The sequence below is a fragment of the Diabrotica undecimpunctata genome, chromosome 5 (genome assembly GCF_040954645.1).
Source record: "Diabrotica undecimpunctata isolate CICGRU chromosome 5, icDiaUnde3, whole genome shotgun sequence".
NCBI lineage: Eukaryota > Metazoa > Arthropoda > Insecta > Coleoptera > Chrysomelidae > Diabrotica > Diabrotica undecimpunctata.
The window spans coordinates 96489466-96509809 of record NC_092807.1 but is presented as its reverse complement, the minus strand read 5'-3'; the positions used below and the strand labels follow the sequence as shown (position 1 = coordinate 96509809).

Sequence of the window (20344 nt, the reverse complement as noted above, 5' to 3'; positions counted from 1 at the left end):
ATAGTATTACCGGACAATCTAGAAAACCTACAAGTCCTTATGAACAAAATCACATATTAGTGTCATCAATATAGACTCAATATAAACGGGAAGAAGACAAAGCTGATGATACTAATTAGCAAGAAGATAACAGAAGGTCAACTCTACGTAAACTAAACCCCATTAGAAAGAGTGACGCGCTACGACTGCCTAGGTACCATAATAAATCAGGAATAGACCAACAACCAAGGGATAAGAGTGTGCATCGGAAAAGCTAGATCCACCTTCAACCGGATAGGGGCTTTCTTCAAGAACCACAACCCCTCTTTTGGTATAAAACTAAAAATGCTGCGATGCACCATCAAATCTCGAAAACTAGAGTACTTCTGACACATTATGCGAAATGAATCCAGATATGCCTTTCTATAAACCCAAAAAATGATTTTATCACTTTTTATGATTATTAAAAAAAAAACAAAGCAAAATCACTTCACGTGGGTCTTCAAGTAGATGTCTTCACTTATCCCTCATATGCGTTTTAGAACCTTCGAAAACAGATTGACTGGGGTATCGAATGCCGTATGATTTATAGTGTACCGTGGCATCGATATCTCTGGTGGTTCCGAGAGTCGAAAGATTCAAAACCATGTGACTTTACTAGGATCTTAATTTGCTACGATTGTCGCACGAGCTTATTTCCTTTGAGATTATCGGTTTATGATGGGATTTATCCTTGCTAGTAGACCAGAACTATAAACGAACAAACAGGTAATATAATCTTTTTGGTGTTGGAGTTGGGAGCTCTATGTAGACGACTTACGTACCTGGCCGGATGTTGTACCTGGTAGAGCAGATCTATTGAGACTCAACCCATATCTTGGGGATTCGTCTTGTAGATCACAACTAAATTTTGGGGTAAACATCATCATCATCATTGGCTCCACAACCCATGGTGGGTCTTGGCCTGCTCAAGGATAAGTCTCCATTCTCTCCTATTCTTCGCCTTGGCTTTCCAGTTCCGTACTCTTAACATTCTCAAGTCTTCCTCCACCTGATCCTTAAATCGTGCTCTGGGTCTACCTCTCCTTCTCACTACATCTATTCTTTGATTATAAATATGTTTTAGCGGCTCCGTCTCATTCATTCTCTTTGGGATAAACATTCTTCAGTAAATGAAGATGACGATCAAGTTAGTGTCCTATTTATTTCTTCAAAGTGATTTTCTTAAGGAAGATTATTAGATTTTATGTAAAAGATATATATTTTATAGTTGTTTGAGTTATTATAAATATTATATATGCCGCTTGATTTACAATGATTGGTTTTATTGCATATTTAATGGGAAAAAATTTAAATGTTCATTGTTTCTTTCGTATAGATATTAATTTAAAATACTTACAAAAAAACACATGATGAATATAATATAAATATGAAATAAAACAAAATCGGTAAAAAAAGTAACCTACCGTCACTTCTAATAGGCGTAACAACAGAAATGCTATTATGAAGACCATGCTGCATCTTTTCATGCTTTCTCTTATTTCCTGCGCTACTAAACAGTTTGCCACACACGCCACACGTTCTATTATTAACAGGAACACCTACATAAATACACAAAAGAAAATAAAAAACGTGCAAATAAAAGCAAAACATTAGTATAAGAAAACAAAAAGATTAGAATATAAAGCACACTAAAAATTAGGTAAAGCATAAAGTGGTTGGTTATTTTTACATTTGTATTCAATGATCAAGTTCGTAGATTATGAACTAGAATATACCCAAAAATCGGGAAATAACTGGTCAGTTTCTGCCACCTCTTTTGTGTTACAAATCAAACTAAGCACACTGAGTACAAAAGGATCATTTAACGTTAATCTAGTCTTGTATAGTTGGTGCCTTTTTGCATCTGTCATACACATTAGTACAGCGCGAACTCGATGCTGCTTATAGCAAGTCTACACCATCATTAGCAACAATGAAATTTTAGGAAGCTGAAGTTTTTCGTTGTCGTAACAAACACTTATTCTGAGATGAGGTGGATTATTCCCCTTCATCATTTATAACTTACTATGTGTTTTTGCTGTTGTGACTCTCTTAAATTTCTTCCTGTCTTTGTATTATATTTATTGCTCTTAATATCTTTTTCTACGTCGTCCAACCATATTCCAAGCTTTGCTCGGCACCGGCCATAGTAATGTCGAGTTAGTTATACTTCTCAACATATATGTGTGTGATCGTCTCAGTATGTGTCCAATCAATTGTAAACGAAGAGACCTTAAGTGCCTGACTACGTTTCCCTTTAATTCTTCACTCTATTGAGTACAAAATAAGTATAAAAGTAAATCTAAAAAATAACAAAATTCGTGCGTTTTCTTGTTTAGACTAGATTAATGTTTCACTTTCCTTGTATCCCTACCAGAACCGACCTCCAAAGACAAGTTTTGTGTAATGTTCGTCATATGTTTAAAAGGCAGGCTTCAGCGACAACAGTTTCTTTGAGCATTTACCATTTACCCTTTTTAACACTTTTTCGAAGATCGTTAATATTTTCTTCGAAAATTTTCGAATCTAAGCATAACACACAGTAATAAACAATTTATTACAATATTTTTTTTGTATTTCTACTCTTATGATTAAGTAAGTAATTGATCAAAATTTCAGAAAAATCCAACCGTTGGAAAAAATGTAAAAAATTAATGTGTTGAACCTCCACGATGTCTTCTGCATTCAGAAATACGCGTGGGCATACTCCTAATAAGATGAGCGATTCTCTATTGAGGTATCTTATCCCAGGCTACTTGCATCTCTTGCTGAAGTGCCTATAGAGACCGTGGAGGATGATGGTAAACGGAGTATTCTTCATCCATAATGTCCCAAACGTGTTCAATGGCTGAAACATCGGGAGATCTAGGGGACCAAGAGAGAAAATCGACTTGATTATCTTTAAAATCACCCGACGTATTTCTTATTGTATATAGTCGAACATATTTTGTTGGAAAAGTGAATTGGTGACTTCCATAAACAACAGCTACCCATACCATAATTCCAACAATGTGGTGCACATGTCTTTCCATAGAAAATGGATGATCTCGTCTTTCAACACGTCACCTTGTCACCCTTGCATGGCCGTACATGCCCGAACAGAATCTGGATTAATTACTTAAGATAGCAGTATTTTATTGGAAGTCGTAGTTCAGCCGTTCTCTGCACCAAGCCGATCACTTCAGTGCCTTGGAGTGAGAAGTAGAACAAACTGAGGGCGGTATGGTTCGCTTTGTAATAGACCTACTATACACCCCAAGCCATAGATCTGCAATTGGCCTTGTGGACGTGAAGCGGTCCAGTAGAGACAAAAGCCTAAGGCGGCGATCTTGGTGTGGGGCCGTTCTTCTGACACGCCCTGTATTCCTAGTTTTTTGTGTACGGCCTTTCTGATTTCATGCCCGACAACAAACCACCACAGCATTGATACTTCTGTGTAGCTTCGTGGCTATTTTTCTAAAGAACCAATTGGCTTCACAGAAGCCCAGTATTCGCCCCCTATCTAACTCGACTAAACTGATGAAAGTTTCTTTGTCTTCTCATTATGTGTACAATGAATAGATTAAAGCAGCGCTTCACAACATATTGCACGATTATCACATACCAATTGTAGCTACAAAACACAACTACCGCTTCGTTATTTTTGTGTAACAACATACGATATCACAAAAACCACTTTATCGATATGGTTGAAAAACTGAGAATCTGAAGAAAGATAGAAGCCACAGAAATGGATATAATAAGGCCAACACTAATGTTTTCGAGAAAGGAGAGGATAAGAAATGAAGAAATCAGGGAACTCAAGGGAATAGAAGGTACAGTAATGGATGACGTAACAAAGCAGCTTATATGGTAAGGGCATGTATAAGGAGTGGAAAACAGTAGACTCTCAAAAAAAGTACTTGCATGGACATGAACTGAATGAGTAAGAAAATCAATGAGCTCCGAAGATCTTAGAGAAGGACAATGGAACAACCGACCTGAATGTAAATTGTGCATTGAACAATTGTCGAAAGACGTTTTAAACCGATTCTTGAATCGGAATGAAAAACTTTTTTTGTCCTAACTTCGACAGTTAGGACAAAAAAGTGAAAAATATTTGGCAAACATGGGGCGCGAAAGAACTACTACGTTTCACATAGAGATGCAGGCTTCAATAGAGAAGTTGGTCAATTCTGGTAGCAGCTAGGATTGTAAGCTTGGTACATTCCTTTAATAATCAGTTGTGAACACTACGTGGGTAGTCTCACTAAAAGGAGGACAAGATAAACCCAATATAAAAGAAAAACTGAAGAAAAGAGATTGAGAAATAAAATGGGTTTAAGAACTAAAATTTTTGTTTAAATACAAAAGACATATGCCCTACTTCTATTAGTTTAAAATGAAAACTTAGAATCGGAATTTGGAATTACGAACACACAAATAATAATTTTATAACTATAGTCCAGCAAATAAAAAATGAATGTTAGTAGCGGAGAAAGGTTGCGTATGTGGTCAGTATATATGTTTAGTTTTCTCAGAGTTACTGTTATTGAAAGTACATTGTGTGTTGAGAAGTAAACAGGTGCCAAATAGTATAAAATTTAAAAGTTCTCGTAAGCAGTTGGACTTGGAGCTAAAAAATAGTGTCTAATCTGTATGAGTATTTAAGATAAACATTGTCTCAGGCGGAGGCAACTCGTTGTGAAAATATGACAGGAGTAATGTCATCATGTAACTGTTTAAGGATTGTCCGTCAAAAACAACGCCCGTGTGGGGTTCAGGTCCCACAGACACATCTATGAGGACGAAAACCAAGGAAATTCCTACTCTAGACAAAATCTTTTTTGCATTAAAAACTAATGAATTAATTCCACAAATGAGTCGTGAAACTTAGCGTAAGCAGTTACACAAATTGGAATTCACTTATGATTAATACAACAGGAATTTAGCGTTGTTAGAGAAACCTGAAATCATTACATGGCGTCACAACTATCTGCGTAAAACGTCAGAGTTCCATGAACAAAATAGAAAAATCTAAAACTAATAGAAAAAACTTAAACGGAACTTAACGGTTGTAAAATGAAAGTGTTTGCTACGTTGCAACAATCGTTGATTTAGCTGCTGATTCAGCTGTTGAGTCATCTATTGACTATTTTGCTGTGTAAACACATTTCGACTATAATGTCAGAACATTGATTAATTCCACTATTAAATAGACTAGCTCGGCTATTTTAACACTCAAGAGAATTTTTTTCAGAAATAAACTTCGCATCTTGATAATTGACTTTGGTTTTGTTTACTGCTGAATATGTAGGATCAATTGCGGGGAGGATTGTATTTTTACCATGTAATGCATGACTCGATGTATAATTTCTTCCAAACAAACACATTTTGGCATGTTTTTAGAAGTCATTATGTACATACAGACCAAACAGGCATCTTCGATTGCTAGTACTCTTTCCATTGATAGACTAAATAATTGAATATACTACTGAAATAAAAAGAATATACCAATTTGAGTATTTTACATCTTAAGCTACAGGAGCAAATGAGAATTGAACTAAAATAAAGAAAATTTAAATTGAAGTTTAATGACTAAACAAAATATTTAGTTGATAGAAAAGTTGGGTGCCAACTATTTTTAGAAGACAATAGTAAAACAAAGCAGAAACTTAAACAATGAATAAAATCAAGATAAATTAGAATAAAATAATTATTTAATGAAAAATAACAAACATTATGACATACATGACGTTACAGTAATCCTAGAAATTAGTTGTAATAAATTTAGTATTACTGGGTGTTCTTTTTTCTGTGTCCCTATGTGTATAAGTCAAATAAAAATTAAGCAGTTTAATAATCCTGGCAGATTTTCTAAAACTAAAACTAAAACTAAAAACTGGAGGAATGTTTAGTGTTATCAGTAGTATAATAAATCCTGTAAGTGATTGTTGATTTTAGCAAAGGGGTAATATTGAAGAAATAAGAAGAAACATATTTGTTGGTAAAGTTTTTTTTTTTTGGTAATAATCGATGCATAATGGGAGAATAATTATCATCCCAACGGATTTTATTGAAATGAGTGAGTGGTGAAGATACAGATTTTTTCGATAAAATCATAAATTGTGTTTTTATTGTCCTTCTTTATCTTTTATGTGGTACTCATTAATGTGCTCGCTTTATTAATTTACTTTCTTTCAACTGAGAAAAATTACAACATAATATAATCTGGCGGATCAAAAGTTCAACCATTACTTAAAAATATATATACAGAAAAGATACTCACTAACAACTAAGGGTTCACTCAAATCATCAGCCTCCGCCTGTTGAGGAGATAATTGTGGCGGGAATTCGCTATACACTTCGTCCAACCCGTCCATATCAATGGGTTCAGATTTAACCACCACATGACCGGGAATTAATATGTCATTTGGTTGATCAAGATGGTGGTTCATTTGACCTACATCTAACATATCTGGGTTATCGTGTTCATTCTGTTCAGTGTGGTCTGCTGGTTCTTCTTTAATTTGTAAGCTCTAGAAAAGAGTAGTCAAAAAAAAAACATATTTAGACCATGCCTTAGAATAAGCCTTCTTTTGTATACATAAATGTAAATAAATTTTACACACAATTTTAGAGAAAATAAATTAATCTATAACACACGTTTAGGTCCTTTTGGTTAATTTTGTAACATATATAGGAAAGGTATTTGTCAAAAAATGTAATAAAATTCATAAACAAGGTCGTTCAAAGCCAAATATCATTCGACTCTGTACGTGGTCTATTTTAAGTATCCTCAAAAGTTCTGAAGCATATGGAAACCATGTAAAATAACCTAAAAGAAAAAACTAACTACTCTAGAATCCAGAAGTTGTGTGCGAAAGCACTACCTTGAAGAACGAAATTACTTAAATAACTTATAATAAACAAAACTGTGAAATGAATGTATAGAAGCATATCTATCTATACAGTCCTTGCTGTCCAATTTTGGACATAGACCTCCTCTTCATTCTTCCACGTCTCTCTATTGTATCCACTTCGGGCCTGCGTGTTTCTTCAAGTCATCTGACCATCTCATTTGTGGCCTTCCTCTTTTTCGTTTGTAACTATATGGTCTCCAGTGTATAATTATCTTATTCCATCTGTCGTCTTTCTGTCTTATGGTATGTCCAGCGAACTTCCACTTAAGTTTTGCTATCTGCGTTAATACATCGGTCACTTTTGTTTTGTTGCGGATCCAAGTATTTCTTTTCTTGTCTTATAGCCTGATGTTCAGCATTTGTCTTTCCATGGCTCTTTGGGTCTTTGCTTTTTTTTCCAGTGGGTAGAGGTACTAACTCGGAATCCCACACCGGGAAACCGGTCCGCCTCAAGGATATAAGCATATACAAGATCAAATCCAAAAATAATTGCAAATAAAAAGGGGCACAAATGTTATGTTTATTTAAACAAAAATTTGAGTGACTTTAAGCCTTAAAGGTAACCAAGGACAACGAAATTACCATCGTATTATGAGATTTTAAAGCGAAAGTTCTATGAGCCGAAGATCACCTAGTTAGAAAATATGATCTTAGTGAGAGAAATGACAGAGGGGATAGATTGATACAGTACTGCCAAGACAAACATCTAGTCATAACTAATATTTGGTGTATAAGTTACCGCCCAGGAGGCTTTACACATGGAAGCCGTCTTTAGGCACTCCTCAAGGCATTTAAGGAATATCAAATAGATTATGTGACAATTAATAAAATTACAGAAATGCTATTACATAGGATCCGATCACAATCCATTAGTAGCCAATATTAAACTGAGGCTCGCTAGAACAAAAGAAGAAAAAGAATAAACGTTAGAAAGCTCCAAAACAGCGATAAAAGAGAAGCATTTACAGAATAAATAAAAAATAGGGCAGTTGCGGATAATGTTGAAAAGTCATGGACCACAATAAAAGAATCATTTGATGATATGAACAACACTTTTCTCCAAAATAAAACAACTATCAAGAAAGAGTGGATGACAGAAGAACTATTAGGGACAATGGAACGAGGCAGGGAGTGAAAGATCAGGCAGGACCAAGTAGGGTACTTATAATAAATATACACAGCCAAAATAACCACCAATTTGTAAATTTTACAGTGAATATACAAAATTTACAGAAAGCTTAGTATTGGTTCAGTATCTTAATGGTTTTTGGTTAGATTTAAGCAGCTCAAGCATTAAATAAAAAATTGTGTTGATTTTATCAAATATTTGCCACCAATAGGTCAAGTCATTCAAATCTAAAGCAAGTTACTTGAATAAATCATAATTTGTACCTATATAAATTGGTAATTTTAAAATTTAGAATTTGAAAAATGCAAAAATGAGAAAGTTTTGTGTAGTAAAATATTTTTTCAATAACAATTTTAAAATATTTGTTTATATTGTAACAACCGAACCGTAGAAATAAGTGATTCCATGGCTTTCTTAAATTAGGGTTTTTTTCAATATCGCGATATATTTAAAAGTAATTATTTTTAATAACTTCGATAGTTACACTGTATTTTGGTAAGGAAGTACTAGGTTGACTTACAAGGTCCAACAGAGAGGCAGGATCCACTTGGTTTTCATTAAGGTCGTCGTCAGAGGGGGTCTCAGATTCAATTCCATTTATAGGAAGTGGTTCTTCGGGTATAACAAAATTTTCAGGTACAGCCAAAACTTCTGGACCTTCTTTCGCAACCAACAACTCAGACAACTTCTTTTGGTTTTGAAGACATTGCTCCTTGTACGAAATCCAGTCAGTTACTTTTGCTGCGCACTCTTCACAGATCTTGGTGGACAATTTGTCTGACGAATTGACCTGGAAATAAAAAAGGTTTTTATGTTAAAAGTTTTTTTTAATTTTAAAATTTGGGCAGCATAATTATTGACTAAAAATATCATGCATTTGGATGACGAAAGATTTTATTTTCCCTATTGACGACCAGGTCGTGATAACACGATAAAGAAGATCTCGAATTTATGATGGTCAAAGGAATACGAAAAATGGGGAACTAATATGAAATAAAACTAAGATCAAGATATCTGCATATTGGACAAGAATCAGAACGTTTGCAATTAGATCTATTTGTTTTATACAAATAATTTAAACGTTCACGAATGAAGAAGCAAATGGCCTGTTTATTATAAAACATATAGGGGAAGGAGGGGTAATATCGCGCAGGCCACAAATATGTACAATGGATCGCACAATAAGGAATTTAATCAAGTGTACGGTAATAGGGAAAGCTGGCAACTATATAGAAACGAACGGCTATCCATTCAATAGATTTAGTTGCACGTGGTAGATGAAAGCTTGAAGTAGGTAGGTTTTGATATAATTTTGTGCTCTTCTATAATCAAAATCCACAATTGTAGGCATTCAATTCTTAGAAGTAATAGTGACGTTTCAGCGCTATTGAAGGTCTTCAAATAACGGTACAATAAAGTCGGCAACTCAGGGATTCAGTTGTTTTTGCTATCGAAATAAACAGATGAACTACATAAACACATTGTAAATATTTTACATTTTTTACACAGCGAAGACAGGAAGTCGTAAAACTTTATTACATCTTTCGATGTGAGATAAAATTCTGAAATCAGTCTAATTATTTCATTAGATTATCGAAGCAGTGAATACGTATTTTAGTGTTGTGAGCAATATGGAAGGCGAGAGCAGTCCATGTAAAAGATGCCCACATTTTTCGATGGGAGAAAAAGCTATTATATACGTGTATTGTGGACCCCGTCAAGGGAATAAAAGTATATTGGTCAACGATATAGTTACTCGGTGTAGTGATTGGACTAAAGAGTCGACGAGAACTGTATACTGAATTCTAAAAAACTTTAAACAAAGTGAAGGCAAATCAGATAATGTATATCTTGAAAACATTGAAACCAGGGGTAGAAAACGCATCGAGCTTGAAGATGACACCAAATATGCTATTCGGAGGAAATTCCTCTTTCTTTTTTCGGAACGAAATCCCAACCTTAAAGAAAGTTGAAATTAACTAAGTTTTAAAAATTAAATAAATTTCATATCACATATAATATATTAAGATTGATTTTTAAAATTTACTGCAACAGTTTGAACGATACGCTACTGAATGCTAAACTACGAAATCAATGAGCAATTTATCTCTCTCTATTTTACGACAACATTTATCTACTATTCCTTTCTACTGGTCCTAAGAACACGACGTTGTCATGTATGACTTTTACACAAAATATTATCGTACTTTTAAATGTTTTTAAATATTGTATATAAATTTATAATAAAACAAAACGATCATTAATCTATGATAATTTCTCTGGATATGAATGATTAAAATATAAATTGCTAGAATATATATCATCATAAAATGGTAACATTTCTGAGAACGTACTGCCTACAAATTTGATTCTCAATTATAGAATAAGAAAGGTAAGTGGTAATTTTAAAGTAAGATTCGTAAGTATAGATAATTTCGTCATTTTTGTCTGATATGTGTGCATATTTGGTTTTTAATTTGATTTTTAATTATTGAAGCGCGGGTTAGTTAGAAAACGAAATCACGGTTGGTAGAGGGCAAGATGCGCGATATTGCCCCTCACTTGTTGTAATGACAACTTTTTTGTAATCTTTTCCTGGGTTTTGGTAAAGAAAATAAATAGTGTATGGTATTGATGATTAAAAATGATCCTCGTTTAACTGTTTTGTTTTATTTTTACCAAATCCAAGGAAAAGTCATTTTAAAAAAGAATAGAAAATATATTCACATTTAGTGATAACGTTTCCTTTTATTTCAGATGGTAAAAACTACAAACGAAAGACCCAACGACAATTCTGGTCAATTGAGCAGCTTAATAGAGCTATAGCTGCAATTAATCATCATCATCACGTAGCGCTACAACCCTGGGTGGGTCTTGGCTGACTGTACAACTGTTTTCCAATTTGTTCGGTCTTCCATCACCCTAGGGTCAAATGGAATGTTCATTTTCCGGAGATCTGCTTGGATGTTATCTCTCCATCGCATTCTGGGACGTCCGAGTGGTCTTTTGCCTGTGGGAATCTCTTCCCATACCAGTTTTACAAGTCTATCGTTATGCAGTCTGTGCACGTGGCCTGCCCATCTTAGTCGCTGTGATTTAATTTCTTGGACAATATCGGCGTCATTGTAGAGTGCTTTTAATTCGATATTGGTTCTGATCTTATACTGGTTTGTGGTGATGTCATGGTGAGGTCTAATTAATACGAGCTGCAATTAATACAGATGCCAAAATACGTGCAGCCGCTAGAAATTTTAATATTCCGAAATCAACAATACGTGATAATTTAAAAGTAAGAGGTTTTGAAAATGGAGCTCCGGCTATATCTGACTTAATGGGAAGGAAACCCGTCTTTACTAAAGAACAAGAAGCATAGTTAGCAGATCACATAATAATATTGGGAAATTTGTTTTATGGAGTAATGCTTTGGGAGTTAAGATGAAAATCTTTCGATTTCGCAGAAACTAATAATTTGAAATACGGATTCAATAGAAACAAGAAACGAACAGAACTGGTAAAGAATGGCTAAGAGGATTTTTAAAACGGAATCTAAATAAACCGCATATCCTCCTATCAATGTTGAAGCTGTTAGAATTTTTATTAAAACTTGAAGACATTTTGAACAACTTTAAATTTAGGGGCGACAGCGAAAAGCACGTGTTGCGTATTAGTACAATATTATTTTATTTTTTTTTTAATTGATTTCTTAAACCCAAGATCTTTGCACAAGGTTTATCAATGTGTCAACTGTTTATTATATAAAATGTAAATTTCTAAAAAATTGTTTAACAATTGCTGTAAAAATTTGTTTACAATTGCCATTTGGATCGCCAAACTTCGGAAGGAGATGGCGTAATAGGAAGATATCAATGATCTATCAATTTGTGTCGCCATCTTTCGAAGGTTGACGATCATCTTGATTACTTGAACTCTGTTGCCCTAAAAAGCTGAATAGACGAGCAATTAAACCACCTCTGAGATTGCCAGTCATGACATTCGTCGCCTCCAAGCTACGCTTTCCTAAAACCTCTACCTGTATGATATTCTGCATAAACTGATATTTTGTTCCTCTCGTCACGAGACCAAGTATTGCAGTTTTCGTTGTAATATAAGTAACAGGGAAAGATTTGGTCTATTACTAAATACAAAGAATACCAAATTAATAATTACCAAAAAACAAATCAACAATGTCAATTTTTATGCAAACAATGAATAAAACCAGAACAAAACTGCAACTAACTAAGAACAAATATTAACGAGTTAAAGAAATGCACATGAGGAATCAGAAAAGGATATGGAAGCTCGAAGGGAGTACAATAACAAGGAACAAACACAAGGGTTAAAACTGAAATTACGGATGCTTAAATGTTATGTTTAGGCATTTGAGATGTGGGCGTATCGAAGGATCTTTAAAATGTTCTGGAAGGATAGAATAACTAACGAGAAAGAGGTGAACAAACAAAAAAAAATAAAATTGAAAAATACGTCATTGCACGTAGAAATAAATAAAAAATGCTATAATTGAATCGGTTATTTCTAAAAGGCCACATCTCCATTAATTTCACAAAATGAGTTAACTGTACCATTTTGTTCATAATATCCTTTAAGCATTATTACACGTGAAAACCCCACATCTCCGCTGTTCGTTACTATTAATCTTGACAGGCGTATTTCTCTGTTTATTTCGAAAAGGCCATTTCTCCGGAGATGTGGCGTTTTCGAAACAAACTGCGCGCGCCGGACATGTGATTTATCTTTAGTACGATTAGGTTCCATTGTGTATTGTTTATACAAAAATAAGTAGTTCTGATAGTGAAACCAGTGTCACTATTGAAAATAAACAAAGGAAAAGAAAGGTATTATTAATCGGGCCCTGTATAAAAGTAAAGTTATTAAGAAGGCTAAAGTTAAGGGCCAAGCACATATTAATCACGTGGGAAAACAAGTTATGGCGCGAAAAACTGTAATCGACTGTACTTGTCGCAAGAAGTGTTGTGAACATTTTTCGGAAATGGACATGAATGCGTTGTTTACGTCGTTACATGACTTTGATGACAAAAACTCACAAGACTCATACTTACAAAATATGATCGAAGTAACTCCCATTAAGAGAATGAGAAAAATCTCAGAATGCCATTAAACGTATTGAGAGACCCAATAATTTTTTGTTTCATTTTTGTTTAAAAGGAGTACGTAAGCAAGTATGTAAGAAAGCTTTCTTAAGGTTATATGGTGTTGACGAAAAGCATGTCAGAAGATTATGCCACGTGAGCACATACAATCGTTTGATGTAAAGGAAGTCCATTATGCTAATATATTAAAAAAGTATTTATCTGCTACTTTGGATGTCAAACAAATGCATAAAATGTTTATCGAAAAATTTCCGGAATCTAAAATGAAACACAGTTTTTATTGAAGTATTTTCATGAAAATTTTACATACCCTTTTGGTCGTCGTCAAGTTGATGTATGTTCTGCTTGTGAAGAACTTGGCCAGAAAGTTAAAAGTACCACTCTCAACGACATTGCAAAACGAGTTGCTGTTGCAGAACTATTAGTTTACAAAAATAGGGGTAAGAAATTTTATAAAAAACTAGAGCAGATTAAAAAACTTTCTTCAGAGACGGACGAGACACTAGGAATCTCCATGGATTATATGCAAAATTTGCCGATACCTGACATATCTGTACAGGACATTTTTTATTATCGGCAGTTATGGGTTTTTGAATTCAGTATACACAACTTAAAAACAGGAGAAGCTAAATTTTTTTCCTATCACGAGGGCGAGGCCCACAAAGGACCCAATGAAGTGTGCACCTTCTTTAAAAATTATTTTAAAAATGAAGTTTCTGAAAATTTAAAAGAGGTCCATATATTTTCAGATGGTTGTGCAGGCCAAAATAAAAACCACACGGTAATAAGATTCCTTCTAGCTCTTGCTTCGTCAGGAAAATTCAATCACATTTTTCATTATTTTCCAATCAGAGGCCACTCATTCCTCCCGTGCGATAGAGACTTCGGGGTAGCAAAAAGACTCATTCACAAGCAGGACCGAATTTTTCTTCCTGAAGAATATTACGAATTGATAAATCGTCAAGAAAATCTCTTTTTTCTATAGAACTGGTAAAAAATGAACCAATTTTGGAATTCAAAAAATGGTGGCCCATGCATTATAAGAAAACCGTACTCTCCATTGACTCCTATGTCTCCTTGACGAGAATTGTTAAAATACGTCCATTTATCAATAAGCTTATGTTTCATGAATTTTCCTTGGGAAAACCAGCTGGAGTTTGTCCTAGTTTGCCAACAGAGTCTGCTTACACAGAAAAAATCCCTATTAATTCGAAAAAAATGGACATCAAGAAACTTGTACAATATGTGTCAGAAGACAAAATTTTTTTTATGAGCTGATTTTATGGCCTACCAGTAATAGTGATGAACCACCAGAGGAAGATTACTAAAAGACTATTTCTTAACCTTCAACATGTTTTTGTGCCACCTAATAAATTTTTTCCTTAATAATATTGGAGTTTTCTATTATTAATCATAAAATCATCAGTGTTTGTTTGGAAAAGACCACAACTCCAAAAACTAAATTATTTTTTACAGTCTACCTATGTATTTTTTTATGTTGGATTTGTTAATGAAACTTCGTCATGCATCACATTTTGAGACTTTACTCCGAAAAGAGAACGATATCTTCATTAATACCAAAATGAAACGTTTTTTCGTTTCCTGTAAATTTAACATTTCTGGAGTTGTGGCCTTTCCGAAATAACCAATTCAATTGACAATGAGGGGAAAGATTAGGGAAAATCGCAAGATTAGAGTAAGAACGATGAATGGTTTTCTATCAGTTCAGTACAGTATCAACGATTTCGAGCAGCCATACCTAGACTTAAAATTGACATGATGATAGCTACCCTTCATAGCGGAGGTCACAGATGGAAAGACATTTTTACGTAAGGAATAGCTGAATATGATGTCTTATCTTTCCTTTCTACTTCATACTAGCTTTTTTCTCGTCGATTATAGTAGTTCTTTTTATACATAGAGTATCAAAGTCATTAAAAATCTTTATAAGCTAAAACGTCGGCCCTTTTTCGAACGGTTGTTTTAATAAGAATTTTGTTGAAATCGTTTAAAATTGAAGCCAAAAGAATCAATTTCGATCTGTTAAATACCTTTAGAGTCACTGTTTGAGCAAGTACAATTGTTCAAATAATCGCTTTCCAGAATAAAGAAATTGAATAACTTACAAACTATTTCGTCGATCTAGTTGAGATTTACCACACAACTCATTATCTGCCATAATTTTAAGTAGGTATATTTAGTGTTTATGTTTATTTCAGACTCTATTCTACCTCTTATGTTACAGTACTTAATCAAAATAAATTAGAAAAATATACAGAATCAAATCCAAATGTAATAAAGCTGATAGATTGGCATCTCTATTGATTTATGACTAGCAATAACAAGCCCATAAAATTTTAGGAGCAATAGGTACTTATGTAGATTGTAACCACTTTAGTCAAGGGCCTTAATAATATTGAACCTGAAAAGCAGGTAGAACAACAATAGGATCCTAAAATTTGAGGGTCTATTAAATTTTAATACATAATATGTGAAAGAAGGAGTCTATAAGCTTGTAGACATTGGATCAACAAGTAATTATATCTTTTTACAAAAAAATCTACACTACAGATATATCCGAGGGACATTCGGAAAATACAAATGAAATGTGTAGTTTCAGATATTATAAAATTCAGTAGAACGAGATCACACTGCAAGATCATTACGTTCAAAACGTAGTTAATCAACTCACATTTTTACATATATTTAAGAATAGGAGAATAGTTGCCAGTCAAAAAGTGGCCAGCAAATAGTTTTAATTCAATCAATAATAATTAATTTTTGAACAGAAATTTCGTTCATTTATTTAAAAAAAAAAGGCTCAGGCTACTGATCTTAAAACTAGTTTATTTCCATTTTTTGTAAATTTAAGGCAGTGATATCGGTAGCACACTGTGTGAGGGGTACTTTAAATTAGCAAAAATTTAGCAATAAAATATGGATCATATCTCCTAGCTGCCATATTAAGTATATGGATATTGTAGCTTAAGAGAAATATTATCTGAGCTATGCAAATATAGCAAAAAGCTTTCCAAATAAAGACGAGGGTCAAATGATTTTAAAAACTGTATCAGTACTATATCACCAGAGGTAAGATTTACATTGAAGGATGATGGGAACAATTTAGCAAGTTGGACATTATTCAAGAAAATTTAATTAGCAATACAATATGACGCTAAGATAGGTTCAGTCATCATTAATTCATAGCGGTTCACTTTTCTGGTTTCAACGTTTTTGGACGATATTTCAATTTTTCCAGGGATGAGTTTTGCGCTAGTGGGATGATGGAGTAGTTTTTGGGGATTGGTCAATGTACCAATCAACAGCAATTAATTAGCAATAAAATATGAAGACAAGATGGGCCCTGTAACCCTTTTCATTGCCGAAATATAGCTAAGGCTACGTTAGCTTTACCCTAAAGTTAGTGTAGTCATTGTTTCTCGGAAAAGATTGTAGCAATATATTGTTTTTTAGCGTAAAACTTCGGCAATAAATTAGCGATAAATTCTTTGCGGTTCGCTTTGTGGCCAATATCTCGGTTTTTCCGGGAATGTGTTTTGAGCTAGGGGATGATGGGGTAGTTTTTGGGATCGGTTAATATACAACAGCAATTAATTAGCAATAAAATATGCCGCCAAGATGGGCCCTGTACCCCTTTTCCTTGCCGAGATATAGCTATGGCTATGCTAGCTTTACTGTAAAGTTATCATGCCCAATGTTTCTCGGAAACGACTACAGCAATAAATTTTTTCTTTCAGTAAAAATTAGCAATAAATTATAGTGTTCGGTCTGAATTCGGCCTTGGATATGAATAAAATGAATATGCTAACTTTACAGACAAATGATCGCAAGTTACGGTTGCCGGCTATAAAAAACGCAACGCCTTTTTGACATGACTAGTGTCAGTTGTGAGTTTTCTAAATATTGGCGATCATTCTGGCTATGATGACTTTGTTGGTTGCTATACGAAATAGCCGTGTTGAGGTCTTTCTATACCATGCTCTCAGGTTAGCAAGCCAGGATATTCCTCTTCGTCCTGGGGCCCTTGTTCCTTCAATTTTATCTTGCAAAATGCATTGAAGTAGCTCGTATCTTCCTTGATTTCTCATTATATGTCCCAAGTACTTCAGCTTACGGCTCTTCACGATGTTGACCAAATCCACAGTTGTGTTCATCCTCCGGAGTACTTCTTCATTGGTGACTTTGTCTGTCCATGGTATCTTCACGATCCTTCTGTATCATAGCTCAAAAGCCTGAAGTTTTGATAGAGTGTCCGCCGTCAATGTCCACGTTTCTACTCCGTACAGAAGCACTGAGTAAACATAACATTTAACGAGCCTTATTTTTGTTTCTAGGGTGAGGCGCTTGAACACAGAACTTATAGTCAAGAATGCACTTTTTGCCTTTCCGATGCGACATTTAATCTCTTGGGTATTGTTTCACGACTCATTAATTATAGTTCCCAAGTAGTTATACATATTATCACTGGTCAAACCAGTGTCGTTGCACGCTAACTCTATTTTAGTTTATCTTTGATAACTCCCGATTTTAACAGCTGGAAATCCTAATTTGCGACCATTTTTTCTCAGGCCACCTTATATCATCATAATAAAAAAGATAGCTTTAATTTGATAAAAAAAAACATATTTTATTTAAATAATAAAGGAATGAAATAAAATTTTTGTTCAAAAATAATTATGTATCATTGAATTAAATATATTTGTGGCCAGTTTTTGACTGGCAACCTGTTATCATCTATTCTTAAATGTATGTAAAAATGTGAGTTTGATTAATTATGTTATGAATCTAATGTTCTTGAGGTGGACTCTTAGGCTACAGAAATTCATCAATTATTTTGCTCATAACTTAAAAACTTGTCTATTTAGAGATTTGATGTTGACAGACAACAAAAAAGTTATTGCAAAGTGAACAACAAAATCGCTGTTTTTAAATATTGGTAATAGCGTTTTTTATTGTTTATTAAAATTTGTTTAAATTAAACTGAACTTGAGGATCTTATGGTGTTTAATTTAATTTTTCATAAGATTTTTTGAAAGATAAGCTAATTTCTAAAACTGGCCCTCAATAATCCAGTGTCTTTTCCTCTTTCACATGTATTCTAATGACCTATGAAATATAAGTTTAAAACAATTACATGTATGTACACAAAATGATTTAATAATAAATAGCAATTTTTAAGCTCATAAACATTTACAATACCTCTGTAGAATTTAGTTCAAATTAAATGACTAAAAAATATTTGGAAAGCTGGTTAAAAAGACAACTTAAAAAGTCCTTACAGCCCTTATGAGCCAGGTAGCCTCTTTTTAAATCACTGTTACATTAATTAACAACATTAAGACATGAAATTAACCAATTGTTTATGAGAAAAGTGAAAGTTTTTAACAAAACTCTTAGCGAATGAAATTATTGAAAATTGTTTAAACAGGTGTGTTGTAAACAAAGAGTAATTTGCGTTCTGACTAGAGCAAAAGGAGTGTGGGTAGCCGACTGAAGGGCCAACCACGGTCTCCAAAAATTCCCACACAGTTTCAAAATAGAGTGCTCAGAAAAAATTACATATCTCGGGTTATATAAGACCAAATTTTCTATTTGGGGTACAATGGTATATGTAACTGTAAATGTTAATAGTAACATTTATTGTATTTTCATTGCAAAATTATCCAAGACAAAGTTGTTAATGACTATGAGATGTACAAATCTTTTCTTAAGTCACTTTTTTATTGTTTTTTTTTTATTTATTTAAAATATAATTATATTACATAAATGTTATTTATAAACTTTATTAAATTGTTATTTATTTACAAGTTTTTCATATACTCTTATTATATTTGAACAAATCAACTCCTTGGACTATGTCCATTTTTTTAAACGGGAATTTGTATGCTCCATTTCCATGTGGGCCATAATAATTATAAGATTTATTACTGTAATTATGTAATTTGAGGGTCATCTGAAGTCGTTATGTAACTAGTTTCAAATACTATATATAGAAGTTTTTCACTGAAGTTGGTCCAATAGGACTGAAACGTTCTGAACATTTAGAAATCCATTTTGGATATTTTTAAAATTTTTAATGAATTTTATACCATTTTATTCAACAAGTTTTTACTTCATACTAAGTTTTTTAAAACTATGATATACAGCCAACCACTGAAATGTTCCCTTTCAAATTTTAACTGTCAATACAGGATCAGTGATCTTTGTTAGCTAACAGCTAAACAAAGCAAGGGTTAAGTAATACAAAACTATAAAAAGTATCAAACTCAAATATAAGAAATATAACCAAGCTGAAATTATATTTTTATTTATTAAAATAAAATTTTTGGACTATCATAAATTGGAATCTTTCATTTATTAACAGTTTATTTGTAAACATAAAGAAGAAATGGTAGTAAACAAGCAATAAATAATCAGTCACCAATGATCCAAATGAAAATGACCCAAAAATTCTACCAGCATATTACAATATCTTCATGTTAAAAAAAGTCATGAGAAAAAAGGACTATGTAGAATATAATTGTTCTTAATACTAAGTATAAAAAATATTAATACAATCAGCGCAGATCTAAGCAGGAGGAAGAAAGTAGGAAATGAAAAAGTAAGAAAAGGCAGAGGGAAGTAAATCAGAAAAAAAAAGAAGAGGTCATACTTGGAAGAGACAAAATATTGTTGATAGATTGTTTATATATTTTAGATGGTTCTTTTTAATAGAATTCAAAAGTTGTATTTGGAATTGTCTAATTTTTCACTCTTAATCATGAAACAGGTTAATTATGGTAAAGAAACAATAAAGAACTGCAGGCAATGTGAATATGATAAAAACGAACAGTTGCTACTATTGGAATCAAAGGGAAAAATAGTGAAAAAGGACTCATATAATCATTAAAATAAAATATCACAAAAGTAGAGAAGATAAAATAGAAAACACTAAGAGTCATACTGTTAAGAGGCCAAAAAAATTACTTAGTCAGATAGGCTATGTAATGTGAAGAATTCAAGAAAAAAACAAAAAGAATAATAGAGGGTGGAAAAATGTTAAGATTGACTGATGGTATAAGGAAAATAGCAAGAAAAAAAGGAAATGAAGCAGTGGTGATCTAGACATTTGCCCTGGTGGGAGAACTTCCAATGAAACAGCA

General features: G+C 33.3%; 1 protein-coding gene across 3 annotated transcripts in view; it reads right to left on the bottom strand.

The window, feature by feature from the left end:
- Positions 1 to 20344, bottom strand: part of LOC140441516 (uncharacterized) — a 38304-nt gene that overhangs the window by 15908 nt on the left and 2052 nt on the right. For 2 of the 3 annotated variants that reach the window (XM_072532286.1, XM_072532287.1), the window contains exons 2-4: positions 8573 to 8842; positions 6290 to 6539; positions 1446 to 1580 (exon numbers count right to left, since the gene is read on the bottom strand). In XM_072532286.1, the coding sequence (XP_072388387.1) occupies positions 1446 to 1580; positions 6290 to 6539; positions 8573 to 8842 (655 nt within the window). The remainder of the gene's footprint in view (positions 1 to 1445; positions 1581 to 6289; positions 6540 to 8572; positions 8843 to 20344) is intronic. The other variant, XM_072532288.1, reaches the window with a different exon arrangement.